General features: G+C 34.6%; 1 protein-coding gene across 4 annotated transcripts in view; it reads left to right on the top strand.

Annotated features, from left to right (window-relative positions):
• EDEM3 (ER degradation enhancing alpha-mannosidase like protein 3) overlaps window positions 1-17,005 on the top strand; it is a 97,811-nt gene that overhangs the window by 17,197 nt on the left and 63,609 nt on the right. For all 4 annotated transcript variants that reach the window (XM_067728904.1, XM_067728905.1, XM_067728906.1 and 1 more), the window contains exons 3-8: window positions 774-874; window positions 1,407-1,446; window positions 5,736-5,848; window positions 7,050-7,203; window positions 11,870-12,004; window positions 14,696-14,801. In XM_067728904.1, coding sequence (XP_067585005.1) covers window positions 774-874; window positions 1,407-1,446; window positions 5,736-5,848; window positions 7,050-7,203; window positions 11,870-12,004; window positions 14,696-14,801 — 649 coding nt within the window. The remainder of the gene's footprint in view (window positions 1-773; window positions 875-1,406; window positions 1,447-5,735; window positions 5,849-7,049; window positions 7,204-11,869; window positions 12,005-14,695; window positions 14,802-17,005) is intronic.

The following is a 17,005-nucleotide window of genomic DNA, read 5'->3' as shown; positions in this document are numbered from 1 at the left end:
AGAGGAATAAATAAATAAATTTTAGCATATTCATTCTTTGGAATAGAATATGAGGAGCAAGTACTATGAAGTAAGTGTATAGGCTCTGGAGTCAGGTTGCCAGGTTCGAATTCTGGATCCATCATTTGCTAGTTGCATAACATAGGCTTACTTAACTTTTCTGGGCCTCAGTTTTCTCATCTATAAAATGGAAATAATTGAATCTGTTTCAGAGGGTTGTGTGATAAATAAAGTATATAGAACAGTGCTTAGAACATAAGTACTCAATAATACTAACTAATATTAAATTATCACTTTGCAGTTATTAAAAAGAATAAAATACATCTGTAAAATTCCAGCATGGAAAACCCCATAGTGATTTAAGTAAACAAATTTTAGGACAGTGTGTGCATATGGCATGAGTACCTATTTGTAAATGAAATTTTTCAGTGATATATGTGCATGTATTTCAGTGTGTGTGGATAAATCTGGAAGGATAAATGCCAATCGTAACAGTAATTATCTCTGGGGAGTGAGATTGGGTGGAGGGGAAACGGATTGTCAGATTTTCAAAGAAATATTTTCCTGTATTTTTTTTCCAAGCATGTATTGTATTTATAGCTAAAAAGTTTTTTTTTTCTTTTAAGGTTCCATACACTGTAAGGATAGTAGAATTTTTGATTAACTTTTATTTTACTTAAAAAAAAAAAAAAAACCTGTGAAAAGTTGTGTTCTCTAAATGATGGGTGCTTTCTCTTGTTTTCCTTAGTGACTCACTGAGATTTTCCTTGCAGGAACATGCGTACCCAGCTGATGAACTCATGCCTTTGACCTGCAGAGGTCGAGTTAGAGGCCAAGAGCCAAGTCGGGGTGATGTTGATGATGCCTTGGGAAAGTGAGTATTAACAAAGGGATGGCAAGGCATCTGAGAGTTCCCAAGTCTTAAGACATCTCAGAGGCAGTGTACAGTTGTATATCTGGGGATTGGTTAAATTTCAAAGACTGCTTTAAGTATTACATTAAGTTCCTTTATTCCTTTCTGTTACCTTTTTTAAAATATTAATCAGTTTACCTCTTAGATCAGTGAAAAGTTGAGTAGTTTGTTAAGATGGATGTAACTTTTAGAATGTATATAAAGTCACTGATGTGTTATAAGATGTTGATGCTTTAGTATTTTTATTTGCTTTTAAAAGAGCTAATGAATATTTTTATTCATTTTGAAAGATATGTAGTTATGCTGAACATAAATGTGATGTTAAGGCTTTTCAGGTTCTTTCAGTGTTTTACAAGTTACACGGTACTGTAGATGCATGGAAGTCCTAGTTAATGGAAGCTTCCAGTCAGTAGGATGTAGATATGTCTGCTTATACATTCATGGATAAGATATTCAGAATTCTAATGTATATCTTACTATACTTGTTTCTTAGATTTTCCCTGACACTGATTGATTCTTTGGACACTCTTGTGGTAGGTTTGATTCTTCTTGAATTATTTTATATATTTCTTAATATGTGCACTCAAGTATTACGAATATAATCGTTACACAGTAAGTCTGAAATAGAAGCCTTCAGAATTTAAGATGATTTGATCTTTGCTTCTAAATAAATCTTTCACACTCTTGAATTGATAACGTCATGTGAATGTCAAGTGAAATTATGTAGAATCATGGAGATACTCAAATAATTTATAAGTATTGTCAGTTTATGTGATGGCCCGTTAATCAGGAAAGTTGTTTCCCTTTGGACAAGGAGGTTGATGATATTGGAAGAAAGTAATTCTAGAAGATACCCTTGATATTCTTGTTCCAGAAAGACGTGCCACAATCATACTAAAATTGTTAAATTAGAATTCTTATGTGTTATGTTCATTAAAAATTAAATTTTTTATCAGAAGTGATTTTTAGCACCAAGTGATCACTACTTGGCACTCCTTTTAAACCTCATGGGATACAAAATCATTTAAATTAATTCTAGTTGGGGACAGTTTGTGATGGCAGAGGGGAATGATTGAATTCCAGATGTCATGATTTCTAAAGGTAGTATCTTTCTAGTTCTTCACTCTCAGATCATTTATGGTATAAAAATTAGGCTTGTTTCAGGATTTTCCTTAAGGCATAGTTCTCAACTTTGAGTTAATGTCTGAAGTATTGATTAATATTTTTTTAAAAGGACAAAAAACCTTTGTGGTGGCAGAAATTTTTCAGAACCTGGCTTTTCTTCCCAGTATTGATTCTACATTCTTCTTTCACTGGGTGATTCTTTTTTCTTTTTCTTTTTTAACCAGAGACTGTCAACTATATCAGCACCTTGGAAATATTACCTGTGAAGTTTTAAAAAATATACTTCTCTCCCAAGTTACTCTGATTTAATTTTCCTGGAGTGGGACTGGGCATTATTATTTATTCCTCTAAAGCTTCTTCTTGCTTATAAAATTCAGCCATGGTTGAGAAGACCTTTTTTGTTGAGAAGACTGTGGTTGTTTAGACCTTTCTAGCTGTATCAGGGTTTTGAAAGTTGTGACTTCATTTTTCAGAGATTAAAGGAATGTGTGAACCATGTTATAATGGCTATGAGAATGAGAGAGAATATTGTGTACCTTATTTTTGGTTTAGTGGTCTTATTTTTGGTATAGTGTTCTGCTGTAATAGAAGAGAAAAAGATAAACAAGTATCCCAGGAGGCACAAATTACCACCCTGGGAGAAACTAAGTGGTGTTATTTATTTATAAGTATAGCTGGATGGTGCACATCAGCTCGATCTTGATATGGTAGGGTGAGCGAGGAGCAGTAGCTGTGTATTAGGAAAGACCATAGGTGGACTTAAGTTTGTTTCTCATTCTGTCATCTTGGCTTTATCCTTATATACAGTAGGTTCTCCATCATCTCTCTGTAAGCTCTCATTGATTTTTATGAACATGGACCTCAGATATTCTCTGTGTTTTTAAAATTTTTATCAGAAATGAAGGAGAAAATGTGGTTCTAGGCTGCCTAACTTTCCTATATTTAGAAACCTATTGGTCTCTAATAGAGCAGCCATTATTATAAAGGTTCTATTCTGCTTTGAAGTTATACCACTTCGACATTGGTTCTCAAAATATGATTCCAGCACCACCAGCATCAGCATCACTTGGCAGCTAGTTAGAAATGCAAATTGTAGGGCCTCATCCCAGACATTGAATCAGAAAGTCTGGGAGTACGGCCCAGCAGTCTGTTTTTTTAACAAGCTTCCAGATGATTCTAACGTATGCCAAACTTTGAGAACCACTGTGTAATAATGCAGTGCTTTTTAAACTTCAGTATACTACAAGTCATCTGGGGATCTTGCTAAAATAAAATGCAGATTGTGATCCAGTAGACTGAAGATGGGGCCCAAGGACATGTGTTTCTAGTAAGTTGCCACTTGGTGGTGCTGTTGCTGCTGGTCCGTGGACCACACTTTCAGTAATGTTTGGTGTAACTTGAGTTCTAACTCCTCGTAGCCGGGAGTACCAAGAAGTGATCACCTAATATTGATATGTGACCTTGGCCAAATTATTTAGCTTCTCTGGGCCCCTGTTTTCACTTCAGAAGGACCTAGATTAGATATCTAAGATATCTATCAATAGATACCTATTTAAACAGAAATAGTAGAAGAAATTAAAGTAGTTTGGAAGTTGTTTCCTACGTTTAGAAGGAAAGTTATCTTGTACATTTTATCAATACAACTATTAATATTTCTAATTTACTTTGTGATCTTTTTTTTTAGATGTTGGGTATAGGATTTTATTAATTAATTAATTTTTGCTGTGTTGGGTCTTCGTTTCTGTGCAAGGGCTTTCTCTAATTGTGGCAAGCGGGGGCCACTCTTCATCACGGTGCGCGGGCCTCTCACTATCGTGGCCTCTCTTGTTGCGGAGCACAGTCTCCAGACGTGCAGGCTCAGTAGTTGTGGCTCACGGGCCTAGTTGCTCCGCGACATGTGGGATTCTCCCAGACCAGGGCCCGAACCCGTGTCCCCTGCATTAGCAGGCAGATTCTCAACCACTGCGCCACCAGGGAAGCCCCTGTGATCATTTTTTGATTTGTGGTTTGTTTATTTGAAAATCTTAGAGGACATATCACTTGGGACAGGATGCAACCTTATTGTTTTTATTTTGGTCATACCATAATATGTAAAGTAGAACTTCTCTTGTCATAGTTTGATCTTTCAGTTTAAACTCTTGTTCATAATTCTAGCCATCTAGTTTCTATTGATTGTAATGAAGTCAAGTACTAAAACTTTAAATTTACCGCTAAATTCAACATGGCCATGAAATCTACAGAAAGAAAGATATTGAACAAATTAAAGATAATGGGGGAAGGGAAGAGACCTGAATTTGTTCTTTGTTATCAACTAGGTGCTTAAGAAACTCATCAACTAATGGAGATGTTAGAATGAATTTTTAGCTAATTATGGACAAAGAACTCTCTTTCCATTTTTATTCTCCTTTGAAACAAATAGCGTTGGTGCTATTCTTGGGAACAGTTCTCGGGAGATAGACTTTGGAAGAATAAAATGAACAAAATGATACTAAGAAGGGGTGTGTGTGTAAGGAGTGAGTAGAACAGTTGTATTTCCTTCTAGAAGTGATAGAGGGCTGTGCGCATCTGCATTTGTGGCTGCAAAATTTACACGGACTTTGAGATTAAGAAGGGAAAGCACTCAATTTAAAATCAGGTTTTGTATTATATTTTACTCAAGGCTTACCCTAAATTTTACTTGAATTTTAGTCAGATGCTCTTATGGAATGCTTAATACTTAAATTAGAATTTTTAGTGAAGTATCAAATCAAGTGAGAAATCACTATAAAATATTATCAAACAAAAAGATTAAACAGTCAAGTAAAGGGAAACCACTTTTAATGGACCTGGGATCTAAGTAACATCTACTTGTGCAGCCTTAATTTAGACTGAAAAATTAAAGCAACCTGTGTAATGACAGTGACCCCCCCCCACCCCCCACCCCCACCCCACCTTCATGGAGCTCATTGCAAGCATTCAGAGTTCTTAGGATTGTAGACCCTCATGGTAATAATGGTAATAATAGTAATGATATCAAGCACTTAACTAAGTCAGGTGCTCTACTAAAAGTACTTTACATACCTTACCTCATTTAGGAAAACAAACCTATGAGAGTAGGTGTTCCCTCTTTTTGTAGATGAAGGAATAGGCTCAGAGATAGAAGTAAGAACCACAGTTCAAATCAGGGCTTGGTCTTGACCCCAACATTGCACTGCCTCCTTAGTTAGGGGCTGCGGCATCCATGGGGTGAAGACGGCAAGTGGTGTATGATTTAGGATCAGTTGAAGGATGTGCTTTCTTCTGAGACTAAGCAACTTTTTAAATGATGTTTGGTGAATAGGGCGGTTTTTGTTTTGTTTTGTTTTGACTTGGAAGCCAAATCCCAGTAGAGCTCACCTCTTGTAGCTCTAAGTCATGGGTCATACACACCAGCTGACAGTTCAGATGATGATTGTTTTAAAGTCCTAGTGATATTTCAGTGTGTCTAAAAAAAGAAGTGTGTCTAAATAAAGATTCCTCGCAATATAAATAAGCATTTAATTTTTTTTCAGTTTTCAATAGTATCACATTTTTATAATAGGTTTAAGAGAAAAGTTTTTTGTATGTGTTACTTTTTAGAGTCTTAAGGTATTAACTTGCTATTAGCAGCTCATTTTGAGGATATTTCTCTATGTCTTGGTCGAAAAGGACTTTGTTTTCAATAATTTTCTTCTCCTAGGTATTAAATAAAACTAAAGAATTTGAAGATGCGGTGAGAAAAGTTTTGAGAGATGTTAATTTAGATAATGATGTAGTTGTATCAGTCTTTGAAACAAACATCAGAGTTCTTGGGTAAGTATGTGAGACACTAAAGCTCTAATTTTAATAACAGAAAAGCCAAGGGTACACTCTTTATTTCTTGATGGTAATAAAGCAAGAAATTTCTTATGTTTAAATGATAAAAGTTGGGGTATTATAAAACACAGAGGCTGTGGGATGACCCTGCATTATATGAGGCACAGAGAGCAACAGGCTTTGGGAATAGTTGTAGACTCAAATCAAAGGCAATCTTTGTTTGTTGTTAAAAAATGACTGACTATAGGTGGAATATTTGAGTATTAGCTACGTCGCAGGTTTTTTGCCAGATTATCTAGTTTACTAACCTTAAGCAGCACCTCTTCAAGCCAAATGAAACTGAATTTATAGGATTACCTTTGAACTAAACAGTTTGAAATATTCTTGGAACACAGGAATTACAGGATTTATTAATTCACGTTTCAACATGTAGTTTTATATTTAATGGTTACTTTTGTGTTATTGTAACTCATTTCCTTTTTCAGACAAAGTGAATCTATTCTTCAGTTAAATTTAAGAAATAGCTTTGTAGTTTTTCACAGAGTGTATTAGTCTATTACATTTAATACAGAGTGGGGAGTTGTTTTTTTTTTTAATGTTATGCTAAGAGTCAGAGATTTCATGATACTATAATTAAATTTAAAATTTCTTAAAATCAAATCTGTTAAATTTGTTAAGATAAATGATTTCTAGGATTTTTTTTTTTTTTTTTTTTTTTTTTTGCGGTACACGGGCCTCTCACTGCTGCGGCCTCTCCCGTTGCGGAGCACAGGCTCCGGACGCGCAGGCCCAGCGACCATGGCTCACGGGCCCAGCCGCTCCGCGGCATGTGGGATCTTCCCGGACCGGGGCACGAACCCCCGTCCCCTGCATCGGCAGGCGGACTCTCAACCACTGTGCCACCAGGGAAGCCCTAGGATGTTTTTTATTTTAAGAAAATTTAAGGTATTTAAGAATGCCAAACACTTTACAACAGATAAAACATCTGATTTTTTTTTTTTTTTTTTTTTTTTTAATACTGGCTATGTAATATGGTTTGCCACAAAATGAGTAGCCAGAGTTAGGGGAAAAGTTAAGTTCTTCTGTGATCTTTGCTTATGTACTCTAAATTGTTGATAGTAAGATACCCACATCTTTTTAGGTGATGATGTTTAAGTATCTGTACAATGTGGCTAATGTTTCACCTCTGTGATTTTAGGGGTCTTTTGGGTGGACACTCATTGGCCATCATGCTGAAAGAAAAAGGCGAGTACATGCAGTGGTACAATGATGAACTTCTCCAAATGGCAAAGCAATTGGGTTACAAACTTTTACCAGCTTTCAATACTACCAGTGGCCTTCCTTATCCAAGAGTAAGTAGTTCTGAAAAATATAGCAGTCTTTGTATCCTTCTTCACTATTGTAAAAAAATCAATTTTTGTGATGCAGCCATTGTTCCTCACCTGCTTGAGGCTGGAAAAAAAATTCTTCAAGCTATATAAGAAATTTATATTGACATTTCAGTTAGTTTGCATTTGAATGGTGTGAGAATTTAGATTAGTTAAAGCCTTTTATGTGTCATTGCATAACACAATAGATTATTCTGCAGAAGGAAGAAACAGATGCCAGACTGGAATTTGGGCACAGAATTATTTGTGCAGGAGATACGGTGGAAGCGTAAGAGTAAGTGTTAACTCTCCAGAGGAGAGGGTATAAAGAGAATATAGAACAGAGAGGAATGAGGAGGAAGTAGAGCAGCGAAAAGGAGATTGTTCAGAGACTGAGGAGGAGAACCACAAAGTAGTGTAAGGTATTATAAATTCCTAAAAAGAGAGTTTCAAAAGGAGATGTTCCAGCAAACATTAGGAGAATTAGGTGCAAACAGAGCCTTGAAGGATATAATGTGGCAGAATAAAGGGGGAAGAAGGATTCAAAGTAGGTGGAATCTCATTTTGAGATTTCCTCTATGTTGGTAGTTAAAGAGAGTTGGCAGCAGAGTCAGTTGAGGGAGTTTTGTTGTTTTCTCCCTAAGAAAATTGTATATTTAAGGCAGAGGGAAAGAAGCCATTGAGATGGAAAGAACGCTCTCCTGGTATATTTCATTCTTTATTAACACTACTACTCTTTCCCTCTTATCCAGGCCAGACACCTCAGCCATTACCAAGCTCTATTAATTTTTTTCTCTTCTTACTGCTGCTATGCTTGTTGAAACTAATATAATTTTATTCCTAAGCTATTATAAATACCTATTTTACTCTTTTCTCTCTGGTTTTTGCTTCAGAGACTTAAAAAATTAATCTTACTAAAACATAACTTTTATCAAATTACACTACTCTCAGAATTTTACTGACTCTGCCTGTTGCACTGAATGTCCTTTAGCTTTCAGGTTTCTTTATGGTTTGACAATAGACTTTCTTTCTGAAGTTCTTTCATACCCCATACTCCAATGAAATGAATGTCCCATTTCAGCCAGAATAATCTATTTGTGTTCCCCAAAGCACCTAGGGATTTTTTGTTTTTGTTTTTGTTTTCATTTCCATGCCTTTTGGCTTGCTGGAGTAACTTCTCTACCAATATAAATAAGACTCATTTCCTCCATCAAGAAATCTCTGACTGGAGATCCAGCATGATATAGCGTGCTTTTCAAACGGGGAGGTCACAGCTCATTCGTTTACCCATTGATTTAGTGGATCGTGACCAACACCATTTTTTATTTTTTTTAAGAAACAGACTAGTATTAAATTTCTTATTTAAATTTCTAGTTTGTGATATTTTTAAACAGCTCTTCTTTGAATATCCTTATATACATCTTTTTAACTTATTTCTCCCTTAGGATAAATTACTAGAAGAGGAAATAACAAGTCATAAAACAGGGAGAGCTTTTTAAGGCTTTGTGTACTTACTGATCAGTTGCTCTCCAGAAAGGTTCTACTTTTATACTTCCTGTGTTGTGTAAAAGTGCATGTGTCGTACTGCTGCCCGCACTGTATATTATCATTCTTTTGCGAATTTAAGGAGGAAAAAAATGGAAACATGTTCTAATTTGAAATTTCTTTGCTTGTGTGGTTTAAAATTTGAAATTTCTTTGCTTATTAGTGTGGTTTAAACTTGTTAATCTTTTTGTTTTCTTAGCATATTAAAATTGAAAGCAAAGTTATTTTAAACCATCTGATGTTTATTTAATTAAATTTACTTTTAGTAAATATATTTAGTTTTTGTTATAAATGGAGGCACTGAATTTTGAAGAATCTGGCATGTCTTCACTTTTGCCATAACACGAGAAGCAGACAAGAAATTGAAACAGAAGCTACTAAGAGCACTATAGTAAAACAAAGAAAATTGTATTATTTTCTTATCCTCTGAAGTATCAAAATTTTTTTTTTATGAAACTCAATTTATCTATTTTTATTTTTTTAACATCTTTATTGGGGTATAATAACACACAATGGTGTGTTATTTTCTGCTTTATAACAAAGTGAATCAGTTATACATATACATATTTTCCCATATCTCTTCTCTCTTGCATCTTCCTCCCTCCCACCTTCCCTATCCCACCCCTCCATGTGGTCACAAAGCACCGAGCTGATATCCCTGTGCTATGCGGCTGCTTCCCATTAGCTATCTACCTTACATTTGGTAGTGTATATATGTCCATACCACTCTCTCACTTTGTCACAGCTCACCCTTCCCACTCCCCATATCCTCAAGTCCGTTCTCCAGTAGGTCTGTGTCTTTATTCCTGTCCTACCCCTAGGTTCTTCATGACATTTTTTTTTCTTAAATTCCATATATATGTGTTAGCATATGGTATTTGTCTTTCTCTTTCTGACTTACTTCACTCTGTATGACAGACTCTAGGTCTATCCACCTCACTACAAATAGCTCAATTTCGTTTCTTTTTATGGCTGAGTAATATTCCAATGTGTATATGTGCCACATCTTCTTTATCCATTCATCCGATGATGGACACTTAGGTTGTTTCCATCTCCGGGCTATTGTAAATAGAGCTGCAATGAACATTTTCGTACCTGACTCTTTTTGAATTATCGTTTTCTCAGGGTATATGCCCAGTAGTGGGATTGCTGGGTCATATGGTAGTTCTATTTGTAGTTTTTTAAGGAACCTCCATACTGTTCTCCATAGTGGCTGTACCAATTCACATTCCCACCAGCAGTGCAGGACTGTTCCCTTTTCTCCACACCCTCTCCAGCATTTATTGTTTCTAGATTTTTTGATGATGGCCATTCTGACTGGTGTGAGATGATATCTCATTGTAGTTTTGATTTGTATTTCCCTAATGATTAATGATGTTGAGCATTCTTTCATGTGTTTGTTGGCAATCTGTATATCTTCTTTGGAGAAATGTCTATTTAGGTCTTTTGCCCATTTTTGGATTGGGTTGTTTGTTTTTTTGTTATTGAGCTGCATGAGCTGCTTGTAAATTTTGGAAATTAATCCTTTGTCAGTTGCTTCATTTGCAAATATTTTCTCCCATTCTGAGGGTTGTCTTTTGGTCTTGTTTATGGTTTCCTTTGCTGTGCAAAAGCTTTGAAGTTTCATTAGGTCCCATTTGTTTATTTTTGTTCTTATTTCCATTTCTCTAGGAGGTGGGTCAAAAAGGATCTTGCTGTGATGTATGTCATAGAGTGTTCTGCCTGTGTTTTCCTGTAAGAGTTTGATAGTGTCTGGCCTTACATTTAGGTCTTTAATCCATTTTGAGCTTATTTTTGTGTATGGTGTTAGGTAGTGATCTAATCTCATACTTTTACATGTCCCTATCCAGTTTTCCCAGCACCACTTATTGAAGAGGCTGTCCTTTCTCCACTGTACGTTCCTGCCTCCTTTATCAAAGATAAGGTGACCATATGTGCGTGGGTTTATCTCTGGGCTTTCTATCCTGTTCCATTGATCTATCTTTCTGTTTTTGTGCCAGTACCATACTGTCTTGATTACTGTAGCTTTATAGTATACTATGAAGTCGGGGAGCCTGATTCCTCCAGCTCCGTTTTTCGTTCTCAAGATTGCTTTGGCTATTCGGGGTCTTTTGTGTTTCCATACAAATTGTGAAATATTTTGTTTTAGTTCTGTGAAAAATGCCAGTGGTAGTTTGATAGGGATTGCATTGAATCTGTAGATTGCTTTGGGTAGTAGAGTCATTTTCACAATGTTGATTCTTCTCAAGAAAATTTTAAAGCTTACTTTCTTAGAAGAGGACTACAGGTAGAATATAACTGCCTTCCCATCCTTTCTTAAACACGCTTAGGAAATACTTCTTTTGCTCATGAAAATTTGTACAATCAACCTCTTGGATATGAATACATAATTGATAGCATTTGCATTAATGGGTTTAACTCAGAAGTGTTTGCTGGATAGAAATGCTACTGTAATTGTCAATAGTCATTTTTAAAACTCACATAAAACCTTAAAGCTAGTTTCTGGTCAGGTTGGTTTTGGTTAATCCAGGTTTATATTGTGGTATTATTTGGCCGGCTGAAAAAGTTTTCTTTGTGTTATTTGTTAGTCTATCAGCAAGGTAATATACTCTATATTTCAAAATTATTTAAACCTGTAAATAAAATTTTAATCTCCTTTTAAATATATACTATAACTTAATTAGGTTTTTCTCTGTGAAAGACTATTTAATATAGTACTGCTTTTTCACAAATTCTGAATTAAACCTAATTTCTTTTAGGACTGGTATGGTTTCTATTCTGGTACTAACTAGTTCAAACTGTCCAGAGAACAGGATTGTAATTGAAGGTATTTCCTCTGTGTAATTATTATAATGATATTGAATTTTGATATCATTGAGGAAGGAGCTAAGTGAAAACTTATTTATCCCATGAATATTATGTGCTTAGAATGTACTTCCCTAGATGTTAATTGGGTCACAGTGATCATCAGATAAAATTTCAGTGTTTAGTTATTTTATCAGTTATTTTCATGACTTGATTAAAAGTCTTGTTTGAAAAATGGTTTCTTATCCAGAAGTCATTATCTCTTGATAATTGCTAATGATAATCTTCTGATTTTATTTAGATTAATTTAAAGTTTGGTATCAGAAAACCAGAAGCTCGGACAGGAACTGAAACAGATACCTGTACAGCTTGTGCAGGTACCTTGATCCTTGAGTTTGCTGCTTTAAGTCGATTCACGGGAGCAACAATATTTGAGGTTTGCTTTTCATAGTCTTTGATTTCCTGAGTATTGGGCATAACTAACTTTATAGCTTTTCTTCATTGATCAAGTATTAAGATAATGAACTGGATGATTTCTGTTATTTTAGTGAACTTTTTGTCTAAATTCCAGCACATAGTTTTTAATTTTGAAAAACATAGAAGTTATATTAAGTACAACTTTGCTTTTTGTTCACGAACTATAAAGTAAATTTTTAGATTTATTCTTACAAAATGTTTTAGCCATATTACCTATATGAAATTTGATATCACAAATGTCTTACATGAAATACTATCTGTGTTTTATTGTTATACTTCTAGATGGTCTATTTCATTTCTGAAAACTTCACTTATCTTCTAAAACATAGTGAAATTTTCGCACTTAAGTCTCATTGAGTTTGTTTTTTGCACTTAAGTCTCATCTGTAAGTTTGTTTACTCCAAGGGGAAATATTATTCATCATCCAAAGACTTAATGTCCCCCAAATAGTTTGTTGTGGACTAGCTATGTCTTGCAGTTTTTATTTTAGCTAATTGTTTAACCATGTCATTGGAGTGCAATAGTAACAGCCAATTTTTAAAACATTTAACTTAGAAGAATTTTTTTTTTTCTTTTTTTTTTTGCGGTACGTGGGCCTTTCACTGTTGTGGCCTCTCCCGTTGCGGAGCACAGGCTCAGGACGCGCAGGCTCAGCAGCCATGGCTCACGGGCCCAGCCGCTCCGCGGCATGTGGGATCTTCCCGGACCGGGGCACAAACCCGTGTCCCCTGCATCGGCAGGCGGACTCTGAACCACTGCACCACCAGGGAAGGCCTAGAAGAATTTTTTTAAATTCAGCAAATGGTACACATAGAACAATCAGAAATAGGGACTATATACTAGCATTAGAGACCTTGGATCTGAGTGTAAATAAAGCAAGTTAAATGGTCTTTGTGTGGTTGTATGTTCAAAGTATCTTAAGGACAAGTTTATCTTGTTTGGTTTAATTTTTGTTCTATAACTTGCTGTGATATTTTCCCTTCATTTACAAAAATGTCATTTTTGCATACTTTCTAATTTAATTTGATCTACAGACTCTGAGATACTGATGCATCTACACGTGAGGAAAGTGAGGTTCAAAGATATTTGACTAAAGGGTGAATGAGTGGAACCAGAATTAGAATCCATGCCTTTCTGAATTCAAAGCCCAACCTTTTTTCACTGGGTTATTTTATATTTTAAAACTGTGATTTTTCTTTAACTTCTTGAATGTACAGTGATTTATTATGAGAGAAGCAACCTAATGCAGTTGACAGAGACTCAAGCTAATACAGGGCTGGTAAACTACAGTCTGAGGTGAAATCCAGCCACTGCCTGTTTTTGTAAATAAAGTTTTATTGGAACACAGCCACACTCATTGATTTATTTTTGTCTATGGCTGTATTTATGCTACAGTGGCAGAGTTGAGTAATTGTGACAGTGACCGAATGGCCCATAATGCCTGAAGTATTTACTGTCTGGCCCCTGTCAGAAAAAAGTTTGTTGACTTTTTGGTCTAATATATTGCTATATAAAGAGATCTGAATTCTCATATTAGTTGTCCTATTATTCGGTTTTAAACTTTTGTTAAATCTTTGATTTCACTGGGCCTCTTTCCTTAGCTATAAGATAGGAATAGGGAAATGTAATCTTTATGAAACTTTCCAGCTCTGAAATTATACCATTAAGTAAAGTTGCAATCTGCCTTTGTTTAAAAAATTCAGCATAAATAGTCAAGAATTAAGACTATTTTACATCCTATTCTTCAATCTGCAGAGTGACAAATTGGTTTAATGATTTCTTTTATAGAAGTACTTCTGCAATGCTGAGTAGATTCATGCTCTGAAATTAATTTTAACTTAGAAACTCTTTTGTACATGTTCTTTGCTTTTGTTTTGTAACATCTTTTCATCCAAAGCCAAGAATTTGACCAGAAATAATTTTAATTTAGTGTCTAAGTGACAAAAATAAATGAAAAAAGAAGAGAAAAATATTATTATAAGGTTATAATTTTGGTATTGTCAAATGAATACTAGTTGATTTACTTACTCTTCACTAATGAAGTTGTTGGCTGTTTAAAATGTAGGATTTGAAATGTCTATTCTGTTTCAAAGATGGCATACCAACTTTGAAATTCTCTTCCAGTTTAGAGTATCTAAGGAGATTTTTACTTTGCATTTGAAAGATAGAAATTGAGTCTGCCTGCTGATGCAGGGGATGTGGGTTCGTGCCCCGGTCTGGGAGGACCCCGCATGCCGCGGAGCGGCTGGGCCCGTCAGCCATGGCTGCTGGGCCTGCGCACCGCAAAAAAAAAAAATAAAAGATAGAAATTATTTTAATAAGTTAATTTAATTATGCCAGTTCTTTTTACTTTAATAATACATGTGTGTGAATGCAGACCTGTACTACAAGAGTAGATGAACGAGGATGGTCTCAAAGTGAGACCATTGGCACTAAATAGCATTTTTAGAGTCATTCTTTTTAACTAAACTCAATTGGCTGAAAGAGCCAGTAGTTTTGACTTGCAAGGAAATTTAATGTATGTTATAAGTATCTTTGGAATTTTTCTTAATCCTTGAAATATACTATGGGACTTTGATTTTTGTTTCTTTGTTTCCTGTTTGCCAAAGATATGCAGTTCTTCAAGTATACTTTTCTTTTTTTATTATAGGAATATGCAAGAAAAGCTCTTGATTTTCTCTGGGAGAAAAGACAGCGAAGTAGTAATTTAGTGGGCGTGACTATAAATATTCATACTGGAGATTGGGTACGAAAAGGTATGTAAGTTGGGCTTTTCAAATTAAGCCTTGTCATCCTCAAAATGGTTGGGAAATAAAGGATTTTTATTTGTTAAAATAGTCTTTATGACAGTATAAAGCATAGTTTCTCAACAAGATTGCTAGAATTTTAACCAGTGTAGCCAAATTTTCTTCCTTGGTGCCAAATAATAATAGCACACTTAATCTAGATGGCTAAGTGTACTATTTCATGCCTTATAGCATTATAGATGAAACAATAGAACTAATTTCTTTGAAGATTAGAGGATCAGAATACCTCAGCCATCTCATATCAAGGTGTAATTAAGTGGAAATCTGTATTTAATAATGTTATCACCAACCCTTATGTTTTTTCTTCCTACCTCCAGAAGTAGTATATAGCATGGTAGCTAAGAGCATAGACCCTGGATTCATATTGTTGGAATTGAAGCCATGTGATCTTGGGCAAGTTATTTAACCTCTGTGTGCCTCTGTATCTGTAAAATGAGGATAATAGTACTTACTTCATAGAGTTATTATGATTTTTGTTTTGTTTTTTTATATAATCTTTATTGGAGTATAGTTGATTTACAATGTTGTGTTAGTTTCTGCTATACATCAAAGTGAATCAGTTAGAATTATGATTAAATGAGTTAATGTAAAGAACTTATAACAGTGCCTGGCATATGCTACACTTACTATGAAGTAAGTGCTCACGATGTTAGTTCCTTTGATTAAGAATTTCACTTTTGGACATCTAGCCTGAGGAAACAATATAAAAGGTAGAAAATCATTTGTTCCCAAAGATGTTAATCACATAAAATTATTTGTAGTAGTGGAAAACTTGGAAACAGTCTAAGTGATCACCAGTAAAGAATAACATCAGTGTTTGAGAATTATTTCGCATCAGTGTTGAAACAGTAAGTTTTTAAATTGAATTGGATCAGGGGACAAAGCATATAACAATGTTTTATGAACAAACAGGATGTAAGATCATATAAAAAATATTTTATCTTTATAAGACACTCCTATAAAACAGGCATAGACAAATGGAAATATACTAGACTATTCCTAATGAGATTTGATTGTCTAATTTACACATTTCTCTGTTTTCCTAAAGGCTTATGTTATATATAAAATAAATAACTGCATATATTTAAATGAATGAAAATGATATAAATATTAATTTGAACATATTAAAATAAAATTATTGCCTCTATTCACTAATAGAGGCAATATTGTCTAAAATTTTTCAAAGTGTTATTTAAATGGTCCCTTCCTGAAACTGATCTGAATCCTGGCTTCAGAATTTTATAATTTCTTTTGTTAATTCTTATTTCACTCTCCTCATTGGCCCATGCATGGCCTGTTTTATTTAGTCATTTTTAATAATGTAGTAACCACCCACAGATGGACCATCCATTATAAAAGCAACTAACTTGATAACATACTACTTCTGCATATGGTCCTTGACTCTCCATACCTCTGTAATCTCATACCTCTGTCTCTAACTGAAATAACCATCATTCTGATATTGTATTGATCATTCCCTTGCTTTCCTTTTAGTACAGTTTTATTGCATCTATATGTATTCCTTAAAAATATATTTTTTGTTTTGTTTTTAACTTATAAAACGGCATCATGTCGTATGAGACATTTTGAGACTTTTCACTTAAAATTATATTGCTACAATTCTTGCACATTGTTGCATGTAGTTCTTTCTTTTTGACTGCTGCATAATATTTTATTGTGTGAATAAACCATTATTTATGAGCATTTAGATTGTTTCTACGATTTTACTCTTGTGAACCCTAGTGCCATGAATATTTTTGTTTCTTCTGTTATACATGTATAAAAGTTTCTTTTGTCTGTATATCTAGAATTTTTAGGTCATAGGATAAGTTAAAGTTCAACTTCAGGAGACATGTCAAATTGTTTTCTAAAGTTGTTTCACCACTTTACACTTTCACCTGCAACATAAAAGAGATCCTGTGGATCAGCATCTTCTCCCAACACTTTGCATTGTCATACTCAAAGATTTTGCCAATCAGATGGGTGTACAAATGATTTCCCATAGTGGTTAGATTTGTATTTCTTTGATCACCAATGATGTTGAACACTTCTTTGTATTTATTGGCTATATATGTTTCCTTTTTTTTTTTTTAACGTGGATGTTCTTATATATTGTCCATTTTCTATTGGGTTACTTGTGCTTTTAAAAAATA

Source organism: Pseudorca crassidens, chromosome 2, assembly GCF_039906515.1.
Source record: "Pseudorca crassidens isolate mPseCra1 chromosome 2, mPseCra1.hap1, whole genome shotgun sequence".
Taxonomy (NCBI): domain Eukaryota; kingdom Metazoa; phylum Chordata; class Mammalia; order Artiodactyla; family Delphinidae; genus Pseudorca; species Pseudorca crassidens.
Note: the sequence above shows the minus strand (reverse complement) of the source record. Positions and strands in the feature narration are given on the sequence as shown.